The following is a 22,279-nucleotide window of genomic DNA, read 5'->3' on the forward strand; positions in this document are numbered from 1 at the left end:
GAGTGAGGAAAGATAGTAAAAATGCGCCTAAGGGTCTTAACAAGTCGGCACAAGGCCCCAAACATGGCATACAACCCAAAAATATAATAATGTCAAACAATTAACTATCAAATACGCATTAAAATATTCGTTCGGGATGGACTAGGTCACAATCCCCAGCGGTGATCTACCCCACGCTCGTCATCCAGCGTGCAAGTCACCTCAAAGTAACACAACGACGTATAATCCGGGGTTTACAAACACTCAGAACAGTATTTACAATCATTACTTACCTCAAACCGGCTAATCCTCTAGCTCGCGATGCCTTTGTCTCTAAAATCGACCTCCGAATGCCTCGAATCTAGCCACAATAATTCGATTCAGTTAATAAAAATTATAGGAATTAATTCCATATGAAATTCTACATTTTCCATTAAAAATCCGAAATTGCACTCAAAATTGCTCATGGGGCCCACATCTCGGAACCCGAAAAAAATTACGGAATATGAAACCTCATCCAACCATGAGTCCAACCATACCAATTTTACTAAAATTCGACATCAACTCGACCCTCAAATGTTCAAATTAAACCAAAAGGGTTTTCAAGATTTTCCCAACTAAAATCACCAATTAAATGCCAAAACTAGTAATAGATTCGAGAAATCTAACCAAAATTAAGTTAAGAACACTTACCCCGTTGTTTTCTCTGAAAATCTCTCGAAAATCGCCTCTCCCTAAGCTCCAATTTGATAAAAATGGAAAATCCATTTTCAGAACTTAAGAATCTGCCCAGAAAATGTCGGGGGCACTGTTCACGCGTTTGGGTACTGTTCATGTGGTACTGTTCACTACACTATTCATGGGGTACTGTTCATATGTACTGTACATGGGTACTGTACATGTTTACTGTACATGGTACTGTACACGGATACTGTTCACGCAGGTGCGGTTACTGTTCACACGTGCGAAAAATGCAGAAACCGCCCAAAAAATTGCAGCAACTTTTCTTTTCACTAAAAAGGCTCTAACTCCATCATACGAACTCGGAATTTGATAATCTTGTTCCTATGAGTCACAAATAATAACACGAACACAGCCCTTCAGTCGAAACTCAATTCGGAGCTCATTTGCTCAGTTCAATACCCATTTCGCTTGTTAAACAATTAACTCATGTTTTGTGTCAAAAACCCAATCGTGGCTTGATAGAATTAGACCAAACTTTCCAAATCAGTCCTATAATTCATTATCAAAATTTCGGAAGTCTCAAAATCAAATTTCGATCTCTAGAACTAAAAATGGACCTTTGGATCATTACATGCTTATGCTCACAACGGCAAAATCTTCCAAAAACTCTTCCAAAACATATCCGAGCCTCATGGGACCCCGACCAAACATGCCAACACACCCCATAACATAATTCAAACTTTTTCCAACCTTCGGAACGCTCAAAACAATATCAAAACATCAAACCACCCTTGGATTCAAGCCTAAGAATTCCAAAACTTCTGAAATCCGAATTCGATCAAAAAGCCGACCAAACGACATCCAAATGACCTGTTATTTTGCACACACATCAAAAATGACATAACGAAGCTACAAAAACTCTCGGAACTCCATTCCGACCCTCGGATCAAAATCTCACCTATCAACCGGAATTCGCCAAAATATTAACTTTGCCAATTCAAGCCAAATCCTTCCACGGACTTCCAAAATGCATTCCGATCGCGCTCCTAAGTCATAAATCACCCAACGAAGCTATCCAAATAATTAAATTTCCGATCCGAGCTCATATACAAATAAGTCAACTCTTAGTCAAACCTTTCAAATTCAAAGCTTTCAACTGAGACTGTTCCTTCAAATTCATTCTGATTTTTCTTGAAAACCAAAACCAACGATCTACATCAGTCATAATATGTTACACGAGGCAAGTCATGCCCGGGAACTGGCGATCAAAGTGAAAAAGTTCAAAACGACCGGTCGGGTCGTTACACATTAGGTGGTAGAACTTTGTATTTGAATCCCCATCATTTAACCAAGAGATCCTGGAGCGTAATTTCCAAAAGTCTTGTTCTATTTTCAGAATATTGTTGTATTCTAATTGGAGTTTAGATTCTAAGTTTTGTAAAAAGTAACTTCTTTGGTAAGAAGGGGAGGATTGAATTCCATTAAGCCGGGCTAGGAGTATTTTTTTTAAAAATATCTCCAAATGTCTCGTTTTTCTAGTTCATAACAGTGTCTTTGAAAGTAATTTGAGCGTCAGTTAAACTATTGTTTGACCAACATCGTTTAACAATGTTAATGAAATCAGGATGTCTACACCAAATTTTTTCTAGTCTAAAAGGTTTATTTAAGAAATTTACATTTTTTGGGCATAATTGGACTAATAAAGGGTTATGGTCAGAGTGGGTTCTGGGCAGGTTGGTGACCATAGCCTTGGAAAAAAGTGATAACCAACTATTATTAACAAAAATCCTATCTAATCTTTCCATAATTAATCCTCTAGATTTTTTCCTATTATTTGTCCAAGTATACTTACACTCTTTATAACCTAGGGTTAATAGATTGCACTTGTTGATTCTATTTCAAAGATTATTACTTCTCCTATGGTTGATGGGATTACCACCAAATTTATCATTCACACTAAAAATGTCATTAAAATCTCCTCCTAGGAGCCATGATTTAGAGTTATTTTTATGAATGCTTTCAATATTATTCCACAGGTACATCTTTTTCCTAAATTAGTACTAGCATATACCGAGGAAAATAACCAAGTAGTATTGAAAGGAATTATATCAACAATGGCGTGGATCTCTTGGTTCATTCTAACAAAATCATGAACTCTCACTATGCTGGCATCTCACATAATAACCATATCCCCAGCTTGACCCTCTGCTAGGACCTCAACCATTTCCTTAAAAGGAAAATCATTTAGAAGGGTGATATGATTTTACATACGGGTTTCTAACAAAGATACCATGCAAGGTTTGTGAGTATCAACCATCTCCTTGAAGTTGATACGGAAGTTGTCATTGTTACCATCACGAATATTCCAAATGATTATGTTAGTAGGCCTAAACATCATTGAAACATGATTGTTGATTGAGCTATTGAAACATCATTACATGGAGTATTGGGTTCCTCCTCAGGGAGGGAACCAATATCATTGCATGGCTCCACATTGTAAGGTCTTGTAGAGGCCTGATGTCCATTGAGAACTTGTACAAAGTTGGGGGGGGGTTGGAACTGAGCACATACCTCTTCTCTTGCATCTCCCTAAAGAGATAGGCCTTTACATAATTTAGACTAGAGAATTCTATTATCTCTTCCGATCCTAGTAAGTTCATTTCTTCTACATTCTCTACTGGTGGCTCTTCTTGTTCTTGCACATGGGGATTGGCTGGTTGTGGAGGTGGGATGTTTACTGGGGGAACTGCTTGAGCTTGATTTTGGTGGAAGTTAGGGGCTGCTGCCTATGGCATGAAGATTGAGTTTAAGTTCTGGATCTCTCCTAGGGGAAAGAATGGGAGATCCAGTGACATATTCTGTGGTTGGAGAGGATTGAAGCGGCGAGGGATGTTCCACTGATTCCTCATGGCTTGAGATTGGTGTGCATTCATATTGGGGGCCAATAGGTGAAGTATGTTGCTTAGCCAAACGTGGTTGTAGTGGTTGCTCATGGCCATTGCATTCCCTTGTAGACTAGGTGTGCTAGGAAGTGAGAGTTTTGGATGAAGATCACTGTTTCCTGGCCATCTAGAATCATGTTGAACGTGACTGCATAACCCATCAATGTTTGTTCTATCTATGATAGAGGTTGGTGATCTTGAGGGAGAGGTGGTGGATGAAGAATACTGTTTGATTCCCTGTTGGTTTTCAAATTTGGAGGTGGGTTGGCCATTGTGTGAGCTCTTCGGTGCCTTAGCATTTGCATAATTCTGTACCTCCTCCTTTGTGATATGGGAATTCTTGGCATTGTGAGTATGAAGGGGTTGATTTATATTTGTAGGAAAGATTTGCTCACTATAAGGTATAGGGGTTTTGGTAGAAGGATTTTTTAGGGTGTTAATGATTAGGTTTATTTGCATGCTTTCTTTATATGCTCGGGAAGAGATTTTAAGTTGAATTGGTGTAGTAATAGGGTTAGACACGCGGTGCTTGTTATTGACCAAATGTTTAGAGGGTGGGGGCATGTGATACATGTGTTATGGGGCATGATCTTCATCCATGCAAATGTTAGGGATATTATCAATTGGATTATGATGATTTAAGGGATGATTATCAGATGAAATTTCTTCTCTCCGGTAGTTAATATTATTATTAGTAGCTTTATTGTCTTCATTATTTAGCTTAGTGGGGGTTTTAGAGACTGCATGTTGGGTAATTCACTGACTTCCATGTCAGACACGTTGTTATTGGGAGGATTTGATAATCCCACGTTATCTATGTCTAAAAATGATTTGTTTTCAGAATTATGTAAATAATTTTCTTTTATTTTTGTGGGTGGATTCTCCAAAGTGGAGAACTTGTTACTATAATTTAGGAAATTTCTCTGAGGAGATGTGGAATGATTACTCTGGATTTTTTTATTACTCATAGGTTGAGTGTTTGAGGGGATATACATAGTATTAGGGGTTGGAGTAGAAAACTTACCCGGTATAGGATGAGGTAGATTTGATTGAATACCTGGATTTTGAATGGCTCCAGAACTCTATCCATTGGTTCTTAGGGAACTTAACCGTTTGTCATGAATTGCCATTTACTTCACTGACATAGCTTACTTCTTTCGGGTGAGGATTTTGATTACCTGAAGTTGAGTTTGCTGGCAGTGGAGTCTTTACATTGTGGCAATTCATTGCCATATGACCCAGTCTCCCACATTGCTTGCATAGGGTATTCTCACCCTCGTATTGGATGATTTATTTATGGTGGCCATATTGATGAAGGGGACTACAGGAACCTCGAGTGGGAGCTCAATGCATAGTCTGGCGTAGCGTCCCCTTAGCGTTGAAGAAGTGCACGCATCTACTTTTAGTAACTTGCTAATGGAATTTTCAATTTTTGCTAATATAATACCATCATAAAACTCGGTTGGTAACTGAGGTAAACGAATCTAAATGGTTGTGAGAGAGCTTCTTACTTCTGTTACCACAAAGTTTGGCTTCCATCTCTAAATAGAGAGAAAATGGCCAAATATGAACCATGGGCCATTGTTTAAGACTTTGACCATGTGTTCTTCGCATTTGAATTTTGTTATGTAGTAGTCTGCTCCCAAATCGATTAGGGAAAAATTATCCATAATTTTCCAAGCTTCCTAAATTTTCTATTTGAGGATATGATGTTGGATTTTCTTACCATGTAGTTTGATAATGAGAGAATATCGTCATGGTTGATATATATGTTCCTGGTCTTCCTCTGTCAAATGAATTCTCTGTTCATCCATGGACATTGAGTGATTGGGTAGGGGATTTGATTCTTGGAGTTTTGTAGTAGTATCAATATATGTGTGGGTCTCAGCAATTTTTAGGGAATGTTGTACTCCTTCAATGAGTTTGTCTTTAAAACTTTGGATTTCTTCTTTTTTAGGAAAATATGGAAATTGTTGTTGGTTGGATTCATTTTAGTGTTTTGAATTTGAGGGGATAAAGATTGGTGTTAGGTTAGAGAGAAGGTAGAGCTTCTCTCACTCATCCTTCATTATATTATCGACATATATCTATTCTTATTGTTAACAAATTTTTTTAAAAATGCCCTCCATCTAAGGAAATCCACCAAATTAATAAAATAATCTTGTAAAAAAAATTCATTAACTCGTAATCAGTTAAACCCATCATATAAAAATACGGAAACTAAATTTCTGAGATGTCTTAACACATTTTATTCAGAGAGACCGAGAAAAATGGTGATAGTAGGATTAATAAGAACTTATTTTTTTGATTCTTAGTTGTTCATGGTGGCATTAAGATGTTATGTTATCACTTTCGGTTGAAGTAATTGACAGAGGAGATCATTGTGTTTGGCTCATGAGAAGTTCTCCTAAGGGATTACAATATAGTGGGCACTCATGATTGGGCTCATTATGGTATAATATTATTGTGACATAATTATGGGATACAATACATAGAAATGGAAGAATAAAGAAAGTAAACTTAAGGAGATTACCTGGGACAAAGTCACGTTACAACATATGCATTGTGAAGCAGCCAAGTGACGAGAAAAGCTGGAGAGTTATGCGGGTCCAGTTTTGAAATTATTTTTTGTCTCCTTATATTATCGGGATATATCTACTATTATTGTTAACAATTTTTTTAAAAAATATCCTCCATCTAATGAAATCCACCAGATTAATAAAATAATTATATTTACCTTGAAAATGACAACTACAACTATATTTGAGTTTGTGGTTTTAAAAATACGTGATTTATCTTAACACTAGTGTTAGGAAATAGATGCTAAGTGTGAGTAAAGAAAATAAGATATGCAAACCAATAGGGTTATAATACTGGGCCTCGAGCTGGCTGGAGTAGGGCCTCGATGTCTAGACAGGCTAACAGTGATGAGCAATCGATGGGGGATTAACGATAACGAGGGCTTCAAAGATGGCCTTTTGCGGTTAATAACGAGCAATAAATGAAGAATAATAAATGAAAAATGAAAGAATAAGCAATAAATGTGAAGAACAATTGTTTTAGCAAGAGCAGAGAATGTTGTATTGTATTCAATATGTTGTGTAATAATCCGAATCCTTTTACAAGATGACAAGGGTCCCCTTTATATAGAAGGGGGGAATCCTAACATAGTACATGTATAATAATGACGATAAAATGCTACTAGTACAGCTGTATAATGACTTAGTACGGACTTGTACTATTCTTGCATACCCGGTCAGCTCTAACCACGTATCTTTGAGAGCTTTCCCGCCTTTCCATGATGGTCGTCGATTTGTGCTGCTCCAAAATTGACCTTCGATGTTCTCCCTTGAGGGAATCACCTCGGGGCATACTTTAAATTCTCCTTTGAGCTCCTCGAGGACGGGCATGAAATGCTACGATAACCCCGAAGTCGAACTCTTCTGATTTTGGCCGTATATAGATAGTCCCTGTGTGTCTTAGACTAAAATGATAAGGAGCAATCTTGACGTTGACTTTCTCGAACATCACGTGATGACGTCATGTTCGTGACGTCAATGTTCGAAGTGACTGGAATGTCCCATCGGTTCATCTCCCTAGAAGCATTGAATATACCGCCGGTTCGCTTTCCCAAAAGCGGTGATCGCGTCGCTGATCCTTTTCCCCAAAAAGCACTGATTGCGCCGTTGATACATTTTCCAAAGGCATTAATTGCGTCGCCGATTACACTACTGTCTCTCTATAAATGGGGGATTGCATGAGCCAAGATTTTACTCAGTCTTCCTTCAACAACCTTTAGCCCTTTCCCTTCTCTTCATCTTCCTCCAAACTCCTATTTCTATGGTTTAAGCCCGTGACCGTAAGGTCATACGGCAATAGCTTTGTCAGTTATGCCATGGCTCTTTTACAGAGCTTTTCCCCACTGAGTGAGATTATACTAAGTTGTTGTTGTTGTTGCAACTGTTGTTGTTATTGTTGTTGTTGGCCCGAGATAATGAGAGAGAGACCTCAAATTCTTCCCACATCAGATGATATATGGACTGCAAACCACTGCTCATCTCTCTTAACTTCAACCCGGTATGGCGCTTCACTCCTTTCGGTATGGAGTGAGGTGGCACCGTCTACTAACTTTTGCATCCCACACCGATGCAATTTTTCAAGAAGTGGCTTCATAATAGTAGTGCTAACAAGACCCATGTTCGCCAAGTCTTTCACCGGGCCACAATTTTCCTTGCCTGTTAAGAGCTTTTACTCTTTGATAGGCTATAACCTTTTCTTCGTCTATTGCTGCTTCGGAAAAGGTTCTCGAAGATAATGCTCGGAAGGTCGAAACAGGGTCCCCGAGGAAACAGTTCTCGAAAATGTCGCTCCCGAGGATATACCCTCAAAAGTATATTAGGCATTTTAGCTGTTTTTTTGCTTCTTTGTTTCTATGTAAGGACCCCTCACGGGTGTTTGTAATCATCTTTTATTAAGAGTTTCTTTATTTTCCTTCAACTTGTGCTGAATTCCATTTTGCCTTCGTTTGTGAGAAACCCAAGCATATGACTTTATCGATCGGTCCGAATACTGGTCCCGGCCATAATAAACCCTTAGGATTTTAATTGGTTAATATGACACTCCTTGGAGCTTTCCGCTATCCCTTGGACTAAGCCTGGATTGAATTGATGTGAACTTGGGTCGCCTGGACTTCTAGGTCCGAATTGAGCAAGATCAGGGTCTCGATTTTTTAAATAAAGCCCAACATTTTTAGGCCTCGCTGATAGTCCTTAGGGTTTTACAAATAATCCCTGAGCGAGAGTTTGCTCGAACACGGGCAGCCCGCAATTGAGTGAAAATTTGTTCAAACTTAAAATAAAGATAGCTCCGAGGCTTTATACATAGTCCCCAAGCGAGAACTGGCTTGAACTCGGGTAGCCCGCGGGCTAAATAATCGAGTGTGCGTTCGCTCAAACTCGAGAGAAAAGGGTAACCTGGAGGCTTTATACATAGTCCCTAAGCGAGAACTGGATCGAACTCAGGTAGCCCGGGGGCTGAATAATCGAGTGAGTGTTCGCTCGAACTCGAGAGAAGAAAGCAGCCCTGAGGCTTTATACATAGTCCCCGAGCAAGAAATGAATCGAACTTGGGTAGCCCGGGGGATAAATAATCGAGTTAGTGTTCGCTCGAACTTGAGAGAAGAAAGCAGCCCTGAGGCTTTATACATAGTCCCCGTGCGAGAACTGGCTCGAACTCGGGTAGCCCGGGGGCTAAATAATTGAGTAAGTGTTCGCTCGAATTCGAGATAAGAAAGCAGCCCTGAGGCGTTATACATAATCCCCGAGCGAGAACTGGCTCGAACTCGGGTAGCCCGGGGGCTAAATAATCAAGTGAGTGTTCACTCGAACTCGAGAGAAGAAAGCAGCCTTGAGGCTTTATACATAGTCCCCGAGCGAGAACTGGCTCCAACTCGGGTAGACCGGGGGTTAAATAATCGAGGGAGTGACCACTCGAGCCAAACTCTTAGATTGTTCTCAATTGTTTCTGACAATCTGATTCCCGATGCTTTAGTTCTAATGCCAACATTATGGTGTAAGCGGTTGAAGTGACTAAAGGGTTGCTTTGGCATGATTCTCAAAATCATTAATTATAGGCGGCCAACGGTCGGACTTCTGGCTTCCTGCGCATGTTCAAACGATTTTATAAATAGACAAAACCTCATAACTTTGCTGATATTACTCCCTTAGTGCTTCCAAGATTTCATTTAGCCCCTTTCAATTTCCTTGAACTCTCCCTTTTATTTTCTAACGACAATTTCCATTTTCTCGGATCCTTCGCTTTAAAAATGGCAAAGACCTCTAAAACTATTCCTCAAAAGGAAAAAGCTTCATTGTCTTCTCGGACGACTAAAGGTAAATCGGTAGTTCCTCCTAGTATCGAGGAGTGTACTCCCAGGCCCTATGATACATCTTTTGATTTCCAAGTTGAAAACCCCTCCTCTGTTCCGGGGCAATGCGATCCCATGTCTCGATATATCAGTTAATAACTGAAATCGAGAAGGTGAAGGCCGAGTGCCGTTGGGGAAAGACGATGCAAGTAGAGATTCCTTCACAAGGGGAAGACATAACCAAGCACAAAGTCGGTTTGCTCAATATATACACATATCCTTTCACCTTAGGCCCGGTAGAAGCCTCTTTACCGTCGATAGATCCAGTGATCCTTGACTTCTGCATCCAATATCAGGTGACGCTTGGGCAAATCTATCCATAATTTTGGCACATTGTTTATATAATTAGGTATGTCTCAAACATGGTTGAGGGGATGCCTTTTACCCTCGACCATCTAATTAGACTGTATAGCCCCCGGCTTTACCGAGGTGGCCTGATTAAGTTGAAACGTCAATCCCTGAAGGCCTTTTTTGCTAGCATCAATAAAGACAAGAAGCGGGGGTGGATGAGCCGCTTTGTCCAAGTTAGGACCTTGGACCCGATCCCTACTGAGCGAATGCCATTCCCCGAAAAATAGAATATAAATCGTAAGTAAACATGTTCCATTGCTCGGATACCTGTTCTTGACTTTGAACTAACTTTCTTCGATGATACAACTGTCGAGTGGTACCCTGGTGCTGTCAAGAATCTTCCAGGCTGGATCCGATGACTCGATTCGGTCTACCCGTATGCTAAGCACGTGTGGCGCGATCTGTCTAAGGCCCGTTGGGAAGCCAAAAACCATGGTGAGTTTTATCTCTATTCATACTTGAGCTCTATAGAGATGGTATATCTCGCTAGTATTCTCATCCTTTGTGCTTATACAGGCCTTGGAGAGGCTGTTTTGATGAGGGAAACCCTGCCTGGGGAAGCAGATATCCAGAAGCGCTCCAAGGAGAAAAAGAGAAAGAAAAAATCACCGGCCGGGTCCCCGAACTAAAAAAAGGCTAAAGTTCAAAAGCCAGAGGCCGATTCAATGGTCTCGACTCGGGAGGATGCCGGAAGTCTTTATGCCAAGGGCAAAGAGAGTGACGATTGCTCGCTGGTACTTAGGGGGAGAAGAAGTGCTGCTGCCTCGAAATCTATTGAGCTGAAGGCGACTGAGCCGGAGGTTGCTAGAGCCGAGGCCACCGAGGTGGTCCCAACCCGAACTGAGGTAGTTTAAATTAATGGCTTAGACGAAGTCCCCGGGCTGTCCATCGATTAAAACACATCGGGTGCCGAAGCGCACCTGGTTGATGAACCCGAAAAAACCAGTGGTGAAGCCCCTTGTAGGTGGGAGATGGCCCTCATTGACCCAGTCGAGGTAATCAACGTAGATGAGCCTCTGCCTGGCCCATCATTCTTTCCTGGGCAAATACGGGATGCCCAAGATATGAAAACTCCTGCTGCAGGGGCATCCCCCGGAGAAAATAATATGTTGGAAGGATTTTTTACAGGGGTTGAGGAAGGCCTCGATATCGATGCCTCGTTGATGTAATAAGAGGCTAAGAAGCTTCGACAACAGGTAATCTTGATTTGACCGCTGTATCTTAAGTTTCGATTCTTGCTTTTCTGACTCCCTTCTTTTGTGTTCTCAAGCCTTTAAGCTCTCCAACGAAGCCTTTTCCAAGTCACAAGCAGAGTTGGCTCATTGTGAGGACAAATTTAGGAAGCTTGTCTCTGAATTGGATGAACTCAAGGCCCTTAATGCCCAAAATAAAGGGGAGCTAGGTGACCTTCGAGCTCATTTGGAGAGGGTATCTCGAGAGTGGGCTGATCTCAATGAGCAAGTAATATGACCGTATTGGGCTTATTTTTGTGCTTCGGTCAATTGAGTGATTGATATCTTAATTTGGCTTTTTAGCTTAAGCAAAAAGATGATTTAATGCGATAGGAGCTTAGAGTCAAAGATACCGAAATCCTTGGGCTGAAGCAGCGCATGGATGAGGTGTCTTCCAATAGAGAAACTCTTCAAGAGAAGCTAGAAAAAGGCCTTAGAAGAAAGTAAGAGAAAAGTTGCTGCTAAGGGAAAAAAGAAAGTGGTTGAGCCTGTTAAGGCAATTCCAATTGATGAGATGGACCTGGTCTTTCAGGATGAAGAGGAGACAGAAGATGTGGAGGTTGTGACAACTCCAAAAGCTAAGAAAGTCAAGACTTCCACAAAGAAGTCTGTTTCAAAAACAAAGTCTGTTGAGCCATCTACTTTGGCTAAAAGAACCAGGTCTGCATTGAAATCAAGAAAAATAAAAATTGTAGAGAAATAAGAATGGAGTGGAGAAGAAGAAGAAGAAGAAGAAAAATCTGATATTGAGAAGGACAAGATGGTTAAGTTTTGGAAGAGAACCATCTTGAAAGGTAGACTCCTCAAGGACTTGGAGGAGGAAGAGATGTTAATGCTACTGAAGAAGTTACAGTTGCAAGGTTAGAAAGACATGGTCCTTCAGATGGATGGAAGGCTGGCCAGAACTGAGATTGTGGAGTTCATGGCAAACTGAGAGATCAAAGATGGTAGGGTCACCAGTGTGGTTAAGGGGGGTGACAGTGACTTTTGATGATAAAGAACTGAGAGAGATCTTAGGTGTACCTACTGAAGAGTACAATTATTATAAGAAGTTCAAATGGCCAAGTCTAGAGAATCTCCCTACTGCCCTTTCCATTACTAGGAAGTTTGGTGACAATGAAGAGGAGCTTGAGCCCAAGGCTATTTACAAAAGTGAGATGAAGCCACCCCACAAAGTGCTGTTCGAATTTGTGAACAAATGTGTGTTGCCAAGGCAGTAAAGAAGGCACATTGTCACATTCATAGACCTAGTCCTTATGGAATGTTTGGACAGTGGGAGACAAATCAGTTAGCCTGGATTTATCATCCAACTTCTTGACAGGGTTCTAAATGTCACCAAGACTCACTCCATACGCTATGGTTTTATTCTCACGGTTGTACTTGCACATTTCAAGGTACCTAGCAAGAAATGGGAAGTTGGTACACGCATGGATCATTTTGGGGAAAACACTCCAACTGCTTGTGACTATGAAGTTCAAACCACTCCCAAAGAAATTGGTTCATCCGAAAAGGTACCAGTGAACAGCAAAGTGCGAGCTTTGGTGCAAGAAAGTGGGGCTAAGGATGCTGAGATTGATAGGTTGAAGAAGAGGTTGGCTGAAGTGGAGACTAAGAGAGATGTTCTCAAAACTGAGCTGGCAAAAGAGAAGGAAAAGAATGATGGCATTCTTCAGGATATGCTGAAACTACTCCAAGCCAAAAACCAAGAACCTAGTCCTTCCCAGCCTAGTGTAGATCAACCATGGACCTCGTTTGGGATTTTTTTTGTTTCTTTTGCTCATGGTCCAGTGTTTTTTATGCTTTGTGGTAGGATCTTATCAATCAATGAAATTCACTGCCTTTTTCTCTAATTATTTGTTATAAATACTTAGAATTTGGGATGGTCCATTTAGCGAATTTCACTGCCTTCCTCAAAGATAATAACGCGTTAGACTCTTTAGGCGCGATTTTAATTAATTTACATTCTTAAATTCGGGTGCGCATTTATGTGACCCAAATCCAAATCTCAACGGTGTCGGAATGTATCAACAACCACGGGTGCATTGATTGCGACGTGGTTCGAAGATCCATTTTCACGACGTTGCAATTCTATAAAAATAATAATAAAGCGGTTTTAAACTTAATAAAAACACACAGGTTATAACATGCATTAAAATAAGATATTTAGCCATTATAACAATTTAAGCGACCGTGCTAGAACCACGGGATCCGTGGGTACCTAACACCTTCCCTCGGGTCAACAGATTCCTTACTTAGAATTTCTGGTTCGCAGACTTCATTTGGAAAGTCGAATATTTTCCTCGAATTGGGATTCAAGATAAACCGGTGACTTGGGACACCAAAAGCCAAACCTTTCCCAAGTGGCAACTCTGAATTAAATAAATAATCCCATTTTCGAATAATGTCACTTAAAATGGAAAAACTCCCCTCACGCATTTATCCTTCGGGGCAGGCGCACAAAAAGGAGGTGTGACAGTGATAATTTCATCTAAGACTACAGAAAGTCAAGAGATATAAAAGTTACGGCAAATTCTCACCAAAATTTCATGATAATTTGCCATGTCAATTTCTCATCAAGTCCATATGATATATTGATATTATCTTGCAAATTCTCACCAAGGTCTTGTAGAAATTTTTCTATAAATAGGCATATGTTTGTAGAAGAAAGAACATCCCACTTTGTATCCAATTTCCTATTTAGTTTCTCTTAAGTTCTAAAGAGAAAGAGAAGAGTTCTTGGTCTCTTTCTCTAATCTCTCTTTGAAGTAAAAATATTCTTAGTCTTTTGAAAGTATTTTTTTAGTTTTTCTTACTCCATAATGGAGTATTTTTTTTTTTTGTTGGCATAGTTGATGAAGCTTGATATAATTATAATACTATCTCAGTTTCAATACATTATTGGTCTGAAACTCTATTTACATTTCATATTGTGATGGAATGATGATTTTTTAATCATTATTATCACATCTATATATTTTATATCTAAGTTATTCTTATATTAATTTTATAATTCTCACGGAGCAAAATTAATATATAATAACTGATGAATAGAATATTAGAGTGAAAGTAATTTTTAGTAAGATTATTATTTCAAGTTTGTAATCTTGCTTTCCTCAGTTTTAATTCTCACGGAGGAATTGTTGAAGGCAAGATTATTGATTTTCTAGTAAAAATATTCTCACGAAGTTTTTACTACACTTGAGCACATAATATTAGAGTCAAAGTAATTTTTAGTAAGATTATTGTTTCAAGTTTGTAATCTTGCTTTCCTCAGTTTTAATTCTCACGGAGAAATTATTGAAGGCAAGATTATTGATTTTCTAGTAAAAATATTCTCACGACCTTGAGCACAATTCAAGCAAGATATTTCAGTTTAATCGTCACTAGTTTTAAATCAATTAATTGACATAACCTCACTGAGTGTTAATTATTTATTTATTTCTTAGTGTAAAAATACAATTGTATTAGCAATAAGCAATTATTCTTTAGAGAAATACGTATGAAACTGAGATTTTATTGAAATGATATATCAAGTGAATTCAACGATTCCCAACTCTTTTTAAATATAAACTTTTCAGAAGAAATTTGTCTTAATTTACAATTTCAAACACACCTTTCATCAATTTGGTTTTCTCAAATAGTAGTCAAAATATTACACCTTTCTCAAAACATAATTTGTAACCGAATGGAGCACCAATTAGAAGATGATAACAATCCACTACAAATTCCACCACTAGCTAATGCAGAGGAGCAGTTTGATGAAGTGGCGCCAAAACCAGCAAATAGAATCCTAAGGGATTATGCTAGACCTAATCGCTTTAACTGTGAATCTAGTATCAGGAAACCTCCAGTAGCAGCCAATAACTTTGAAATCAGGACAGGCGTGATTCAAATTCAACAATCTTGCATTTTCACTGGTGATCTAAGTGAAGTTCCACATAGTCATTTAATTGACTTTTTAGAATTAGTTGAAACCACAAAGTATAATGGAGTACCTCCTGAAGAAATTAAGTTAAGGATATTTCGTTTTTCTTTAAAAGGAGAGGCCAAAACTTGGTTACGAAGTTTGCCGCAAGGGTCTATTACCACATGGGACCAAATGACTCAGAAATTTTTAAATAAATATTTTTCCCCTGCTAAAACAACAAAGTTAAGACAGGATATATCTAACTTCTTGCAGACTGACACTGAGTCAGTTTATCAAGCTTGGGAAAGATTGAAAATATTGTTAAGGAAATGTCTACATCATGACATTCCTGAACATATGCAGTTGTACATTTTTTATCATGGTTTGAAACCATCTTCTAGAAATGTAATAATTGCAGCTGCAGGAGGTTCCATAATGGGAAAAACCACAGTAGAAGTATTGCAATTGCTTAATGAAATTTCTGAAAATGCCATACAGTGGCTAACTGAGTGTGTAATCATTAAGAAAACTGTTACAGTAAATCAGGTGGATGCTTTAAATACACTAACACAACAGATTGTTTCTTTGGCACAAAAATTTGAATCTTTTCAAGTAAATACACAACAACCAAGCCAGTCTGAGGCTTGTGACTTGTGTGGAGGAAACTATTTAAACCACGAATGTCAAGCAACCAATCAAAATGATGAACATGTCAATGTCATCGGATACAAGTTGTATCCTTTTAGAAGTCCATTAGCACAAAAGCATCCAGGATTTCAATGGAGCAATGTAAATGATGCTGAAAACTCTCAAAACTACCTAAAGCAACAGGTACAGAGTCCACCCGGATATCAAAATCAAAATCGTGGACAACAAAATTTCAGGCCTTATCAGCAAGCAACTCCATATCAGCAAAGGCCTCAACAAGGTCATCCAAGTCTTGATGACCTTTTGTACAAGTACATTAAGGTTACTAATGAAAAAATGGAAAGTCAAAATTCAGCTCTAAAAAATCTTGAAATTTAGTTAAGCTAATTGACAACTCTTGTGTCTGAAAAGATTCAAGGTCCTTTACCGAGCAATACAGAGAAAAATCCAAAGAACACCTTAAGGCCGTTGCCTTACGGTCAGGTATGACTCTTGATGAACCCTATGCAAACAAACAAGAAAAGAATCAATCAGAACAACAGGTAGGCAAGGGTGAGAATGTTGAGACACCCTCTCAACCATCAGAAGAGAAAGAAGCCAAGAAAAAAGAAGAAAAAAATACTAAAAATTTGACTTCTTTCCCTGTTACAATTCCCTTCCCACAAAAGATGAAAAGAGAAAAGTTGGGTAATCAATTTGCAAAGTTTTTGGAGATTTTAAAACAAATTCACATTAACATTCCTTTTACTGATGCTTTATTGCAAATGCCTTCATATGCCAAATTTTTGAAAGAAATTTTATCAAGCAAAAGGAAATTGGAAGAAGTTTCTGTGGTAATACTTACTGAAAAATGCAGTGATATACTTCAAACTAAGCTACCACAAAAACTCGGTGACCCAGGTAGTTTTATCATTCCATGTACTCTAGGAGGAGTATACATTGAAAAAACACTTTGTGATTCTGGAGCTTCAATAAATTTGATGCCATTTTCTATTTTTAAAAAATTAGATCTTGGTGAAATGAAAGACACAGGTGTTTCACTTCAATTTGCGAATCAAAGTACCAAGAGTAGATAAATAATTGAAAATGTGCTTGGGCCATTTAGACAAATGATGACTTGGGAACTCTTCCCCTAATAATTTCTTGGCTCAAATATTTTAAAGACAGATTTCGACCCATACAGATTCAGCATTAGACAATGGGGCATATATGTATGCATATGTTCTGTATATGCATATATATACAGATGGAAACACTGTGTTATTACCAAATGACCTTTGGCTTGGGGAACTTAGGACGAGAAACCTAAATGGCTTCATGGGGACACTAAACAATACAAAGAAACTTAAATGGCTTGCCTTCATCCATCCCATAAAAATCCAAAAACCCAAAAATCTATATGTTCTGTATCTACACGTGAATCCCTCTACTGACAGTTGTATTATTCATCTATTTTGGCACTCCTTCTATGTTTACAGCTAACTCAATTACAATAATAACAAATTTTTTAATATTTCATTTGTTCCGTCACATTTTTTCTTATTAATTGGTTTTTAAAAAGATACAATTTTATACTTTAACTTCATATCACTTTACTTAATAATATGCTCTTATAGTTATGGAAATATCATGATATATATAAGACTATAATTTCTATGAATAGTTTTCGGACCGTTATGTAAAATGAATCGAAGGGAGTACCATCTTTAAAATTAATGAATATCAATTATGAAAAAAATAGGATGAAGTAGAAGAAAATTCAAGAAAGAAAAGGAAACCCCCAAAATCATGCAACTTGGCGCTTGACACATTGCCATCTCTTAATTCACTTAAGTGTGGTAAGAGGGAGTATAAAATAAAGAAATTTTTATGTAGAAATATAGTGGATGGGTACATTACACAAACATCACCTCCTCCATTTTCTCTTCATCTCTTCCCTTTTTTGGTACTACCATTTCTTGAATCATATTACTCTCCTGCTTCCTACATTCTGACCACCTTTTACTTGATTCTTTGTTTTTTTTTTTTTTTTTTTTTTTTTTTTATTTCCAAGAATTCACTACAATTACCCAATAAAATACTTTTTACACAATGGTACTTGTATTTTTCATTGTAATTTTTAGCTATCTAGCAGGGATCTCACAAGGCCAACTAAGAGTTGGTTTTTATGAAAGCACATGTCCTAATGTTGAGCCCGTTGTTAGTGCTGTTGTCCGTGAAGTTGCTGCCTCCAACCAAAATATTGCTCCTGTCTTGCTTAGGCTTCATTTCCATGATTGTTTTGTTCAGGTCATCATTTCTAATAAATTCTAGCGAATTCAGAATTTAGAGTCAGTAGGTTCATAATAAACAGAATTCTTTTTACATATGTGTAAGTGATCCGAGACGAAAGTTGTGAAACTATTGTTATTGTTGATGATGAACAGGGGTGTGATGGATCAATATTGATAGATAATGGAGAAAATGCAGAGAGGCATGCATTTGGACATCAAGGGGTAGGAGGTTTTGAAGTGATGGAAAGAGCCAAAGCACAAGTAGAAGCAATGTGTCCTGGTGTTGTGTCTTGCGCTGATATTGTTGCTTTGGCTGCTAGGGATGCTGTTGTTTTGGTAAATTATTTTTTTAATTGAACTGTCTCATCAGTTATGTTTCAGTTCATTAACTACACTATTGAACAAATTAAATTTGTAGCTTTTCTACATTTTTTTATACTAACATATGTGGTGGCAACATGCAAATGGACCTTCATATGAGGTGGAAACAGGAAGAAGAGATGGAGTGATATCAAATTTATCATTAGCAGAAAATATGCCGGACGTCAGCGATTCCATTCAGGTATTAAAAGCTAAGTTCTCGGATAAAGGCCTTTCTGAGAAAGACCTTGTTGTGCTCAGTGGTATACTCTGTAAGATAGTTTGTTATTGACAAGTTGGAAATTGGATTCTTCCCACATCGGAAGAAAGAAGTTCCGTGCCTGTCATGTGAAACACTCCCGGGACCGACCTTACTCGTACCGTGTCTGTTAGTCTCGGAACTGATCATTATGAAATAGCACATAACAGGCACGAGATTGTCTCAACAGGCACGAGATTGTCTCAACAGGCACGAGACTGACTCAACAGGCACGAGATTGTCTCAACAGGCACGAGATTGACTCAACAGGCACGAGATTAACTCAACAGGCACGAGATCCTAGAGTTAATTATTTATTTGAATTTTAAATTCAAAATTCGAATAAATAATCGTGTCTGTTTGTGAAACAAGACATCTTTTCTGAAAGGGTCTATTGGTTGCCTATAAATACACAAGAATTCCAACGAAGTGGTAATAGAAAATCACAAGTATTACTGCAGACTTTGTTGTATTCTGAAGAGAATCGTTTTGTATTTTCCCTAAATTAGTATACAGGCGATAACTCTTTAAGGACAGTCGATTTTCACGCCTCAAAGCCAATTTGATTATTTTATTTCTAACAATCTTAAAGAGTTATTCTGCTATGGAGAAATTGATGTCTGTTGTTGAGAATCCGAAGGAGTTCATCAAACTTGATCGCTTTGATGGAACGAACTTTACCCGTTGGAGAGACAAGATGATATTCTTGTTGTCCGCTCTCAATATCTACTATGTTCTTGATTCTGCCTTGCCTCTGATGCCTGAGCCCACAACAGAAGATTCTGACGTAGTCAAGGAAGAAAGGAAGAAACGAGAACATGATGAACTGTTGTGTCGCGGCCATATTCTGAATACTTTGACAGATCGACTCTATGATCTTTACTGCAATCTGAAGTCGCCAAGAGAGATTTGGACTGCTCTACAAACTGCATACCAGAATGAAAAACGAGGTATTGACAAATTCCTGGCTCTGCAGTACTTTGAATTTAAAATATTTGATACTAGGCCTATAATGGATCAGATTCATGAACTGCAAATCTTAGTATCAAAACTAAGTGATCTTGAAGTTAAAATTCCTGATGCACTTCAAATAGGTGCTATTCTTTCGAAATTGCCTTCCTCTTGGAATGACTATAGAAAGAAAATCCTACATTCTATGGATAAAATGACTGTGGAACAATTTCGTACTCACATTCAAATTGAAAGTGAGACCCGTGCTCGTGATGCTATTAGTCAGCCTTCGAGTTCCGCTGTCAATTTTGTCAGTCAGAATGATTCAGGAAGTGGGAACAAACATCTGAAAGTTTCCAAAAAGTCTTCTTTTAAAAAGAGAAAGAACTTTAGTTGTCATCATTGTAGAAAAAAAGGCCATATGATTCGGGACTGCAAATATAGAAAGGCATGAATAAATTTCAATGCAGGCAAAACCGAAAAGTCTGGAAAGATTAAAAAATCTGGAAATTCTGAAAAGGCAAACTTAGTGGAAAATTCTGCCCAAGGACTGGTTGTCATGGTTTCCGCAATGCAAATTGGTATGGTCACAGAGTTGAATGTGGCTACCGCTGCTACAAATACTCAAGACTGGTGGCTAGATTCGGGTGCTACTATTCATGTCTGTTATGACAAGAAGATGTTCAAGACATATGCAGAAGTGCAGGATTCTGAACAAGTCTTGATGGGAAACCATGTTGCGGCAGATGTTGCTGGAAAAGGAAGTATTGAGATTAACTTCACATCTGGCCAGAAGTTGACGTTACTGAATGTGTATCATGTTCCTGATATGAAGAAAAACTTAATGTCCGCTGCTTTGCTGTCAAAGAAAGGCTTCAAGATAGTTATTGAGTCTGATCATGTAATAGTGTCTAAGAATGGTGTTTTTGTTGGAAAAGGCTATAACTGTAACGGCATGTTCAAATTGAGTATTAATGAAATAAATTATGTTTCTGCTTACATCGTTGAGTCTGATTCTTGTTTATGGCATGCTAGACTAGGACATTTAAATTTTGGCTCCTTGAATTATATGTCCAAAAATGGTTATATCTCATGTAAAACTCAACATATAAAATGTGAAATTTGCATACAAGCAAAGATGACAAAGAAACCATTTCGTAAAGTTGAAAGATCCACAGAACTATTAGATTTAATACATTCAGACTTGTGTGAATTAAATGGAGAATTAACTAGAGGAGGCAAAAGATATTTTATTACTTTTATAGACGACTTCTCTAGATTTACATATGTTTACCTACTTAGAACTAAGGACGAAGCTTTTCAAAAGTTTAAAGAATACAAGTCTGTTGTGAAAAATCAAAGGAGTAGGAAAATTAAAATTATTCGAAGTGATAGAAACGGAGAATATTTTCCTAACGAATTTAATAAGTTCTGTGAAGAGCATGGCCTAATACATCAAATGAGTGCCCCTTATACTCCTCAACAAAATGGGTTAGCGGAAAGGAAAAATAGAACTTTGGTGGATATGGTTAATGCTATGTTACTTAATGCACATTTGCCACATAATTTATGGGGTGAAGCACTACTAACTGCATGTTATATTTTAAATAGAGTGCCTTCAAAGAGTATGCATATTTCGCCTTATGAGCTTTGGAATGGTAGAAAACCAAATTTAAATTATTTTAAAGTGTGGGGGTGTATATCCTATTATAGAGTACCTGACCATCAAAGAACAAAATTGGGTCCTAGAGGAATTAAAAGTATTTTTGTAGGATATGCACAACACTCCAAAGCTTATAGACTGCTAGATCTAGAATCTAATGTCATTATAGAATCTATACATGTTGAATTTATTGAAAATAGATTTATAAATGACAATGTTGATGAAATGACTGAAATAAATGGAAAACGTATTGATGCTAATAAATTGTCGCTTTCTGAAATTATTAAAACTAAGGAAAGAAGTGATGATATGCAGATAGAACCAAGGAAAAGCCAAAGAATAAGAAAAGAAAAACATCTTGGTTCTGATTTTATTTCTTCACAATCTATAGTATTTCTTGTTGAAGGAGATAGGACAAACGTTTGTAATCAAATTCCAATTGTATTAAATGTTGAAGAAGACCCAAAGACGTTTCAAGAAGCAATGTCTTCTAGAGACGCTGCTTTTTGGAAAGAGGCCATTAATGATGAAATGGACTCAATTATATCCAACAACACTTGGGTTTTGGTTGATCTTCCTCTTGGATCAAAACCTATAGGTTGTAAGTGGGTCTTTAGGAGAAAGTACAATACAGATGGTTCTGTCCAAACCTTCAAAGCAAGATTAGTTGCAAAAGGTTTCACTCAAAAGGAAGGCATAGACTATTTTGATACATATGCTCCTGTTGCAAGAATAACATCCATTAGAGTCCTTTTATCCTTGGCCTCTATCTATGATCTTTACGTACATCAAATGGATGTTAAAACAGCCTTTTTAAATGGGAACCTTAGTGAAGAAATATATATGCAACAACCTGAAGGATTTGTTCTTCCGGGAAAACGAGAAGAAAGTTTGTAAATTGATAAAGTCTCTTTATGGTCTTAAACAAGCGCCTAAACAGTGGCATGAAAGATTTGATAGTGTAATACTATCAACCGGATTCGTACATAATAATGCAGACAAGTGCATTTACTCTAAATTTACAAAAGAATATGGAGTAATAATTTGTTTATATGTCGATGACATGCTGATTTTTGGTACGAATCTACAAGGAATTACCGAGAC

General features: G+C 37.9%; 2 protein-coding genes and 1 non-coding gene across 3 annotated transcripts; 2 read left to right on the top strand and 1 right to left on the bottom strand.

The window, feature by feature from the left end:
• The first annotated feature begins 14,799 nt into the window (after positions 1-14,799).
• LOC104223460 (uncharacterized) lies at positions 14,800-16,047 on the top strand. The gene has a single exon (XM_009774909.2). It carries the CDS (start codon positions 14,800-14,802, stop codon positions 16,045-16,047), a length of 1,248 nt encoding a protein of 415 aa, XP_009773211.2.
• On the bottom strand, positions 15,262-15,368 carry LOC138878853 (small nucleolar RNA R71). Its single transcript, XR_011402625.1, has one exon. It is a non-coding gene; the product is annotated as a small nucleolar RNA R71 (small nucleolar RNA).
• Positions 16,048-16,154: 107 nt separating the features above from the next.
• On the top strand, positions 16,155-16,745 carry LOC138877409 (uncharacterized). Its single transcript, XM_070157018.1, has one exon. The coding sequence runs from the start codon at positions 16,155-16,157 to the stop codon at positions 16,743-16,745; it is 591 nt and encodes a 196-aa protein (XP_070013119.1).
• Positions 16,746-22,279: the final 5,534 nt, after the last annotated feature.

The sequence above is a fragment of the Nicotiana sylvestris genome, chromosome 9 (genome assembly GCF_000393655.2).
Source record: "Nicotiana sylvestris chromosome 9, ASM39365v2, whole genome shotgun sequence".
Taxonomy (NCBI): Eukaryota; Viridiplantae; Streptophyta; class Magnoliopsida; order Solanales; family Solanaceae; genus Nicotiana; species Nicotiana sylvestris.

Bases quoted from the DNA above. Each gene is read 5' to 3' on its own strand.
- LOC138877409 (XM_070157018.1), top strand. From the start codon at position 16,155: ATGACTCTTGATGAACCCTATGCAAACAAACAAGAAAAGAATCAATCA.
- LOC104223460 (XM_009774909.2), top strand. From the start codon at position 14,800: ATGGAGCACCAATTAGAAGATGATAACAATCCACTACAAATTCCACCA.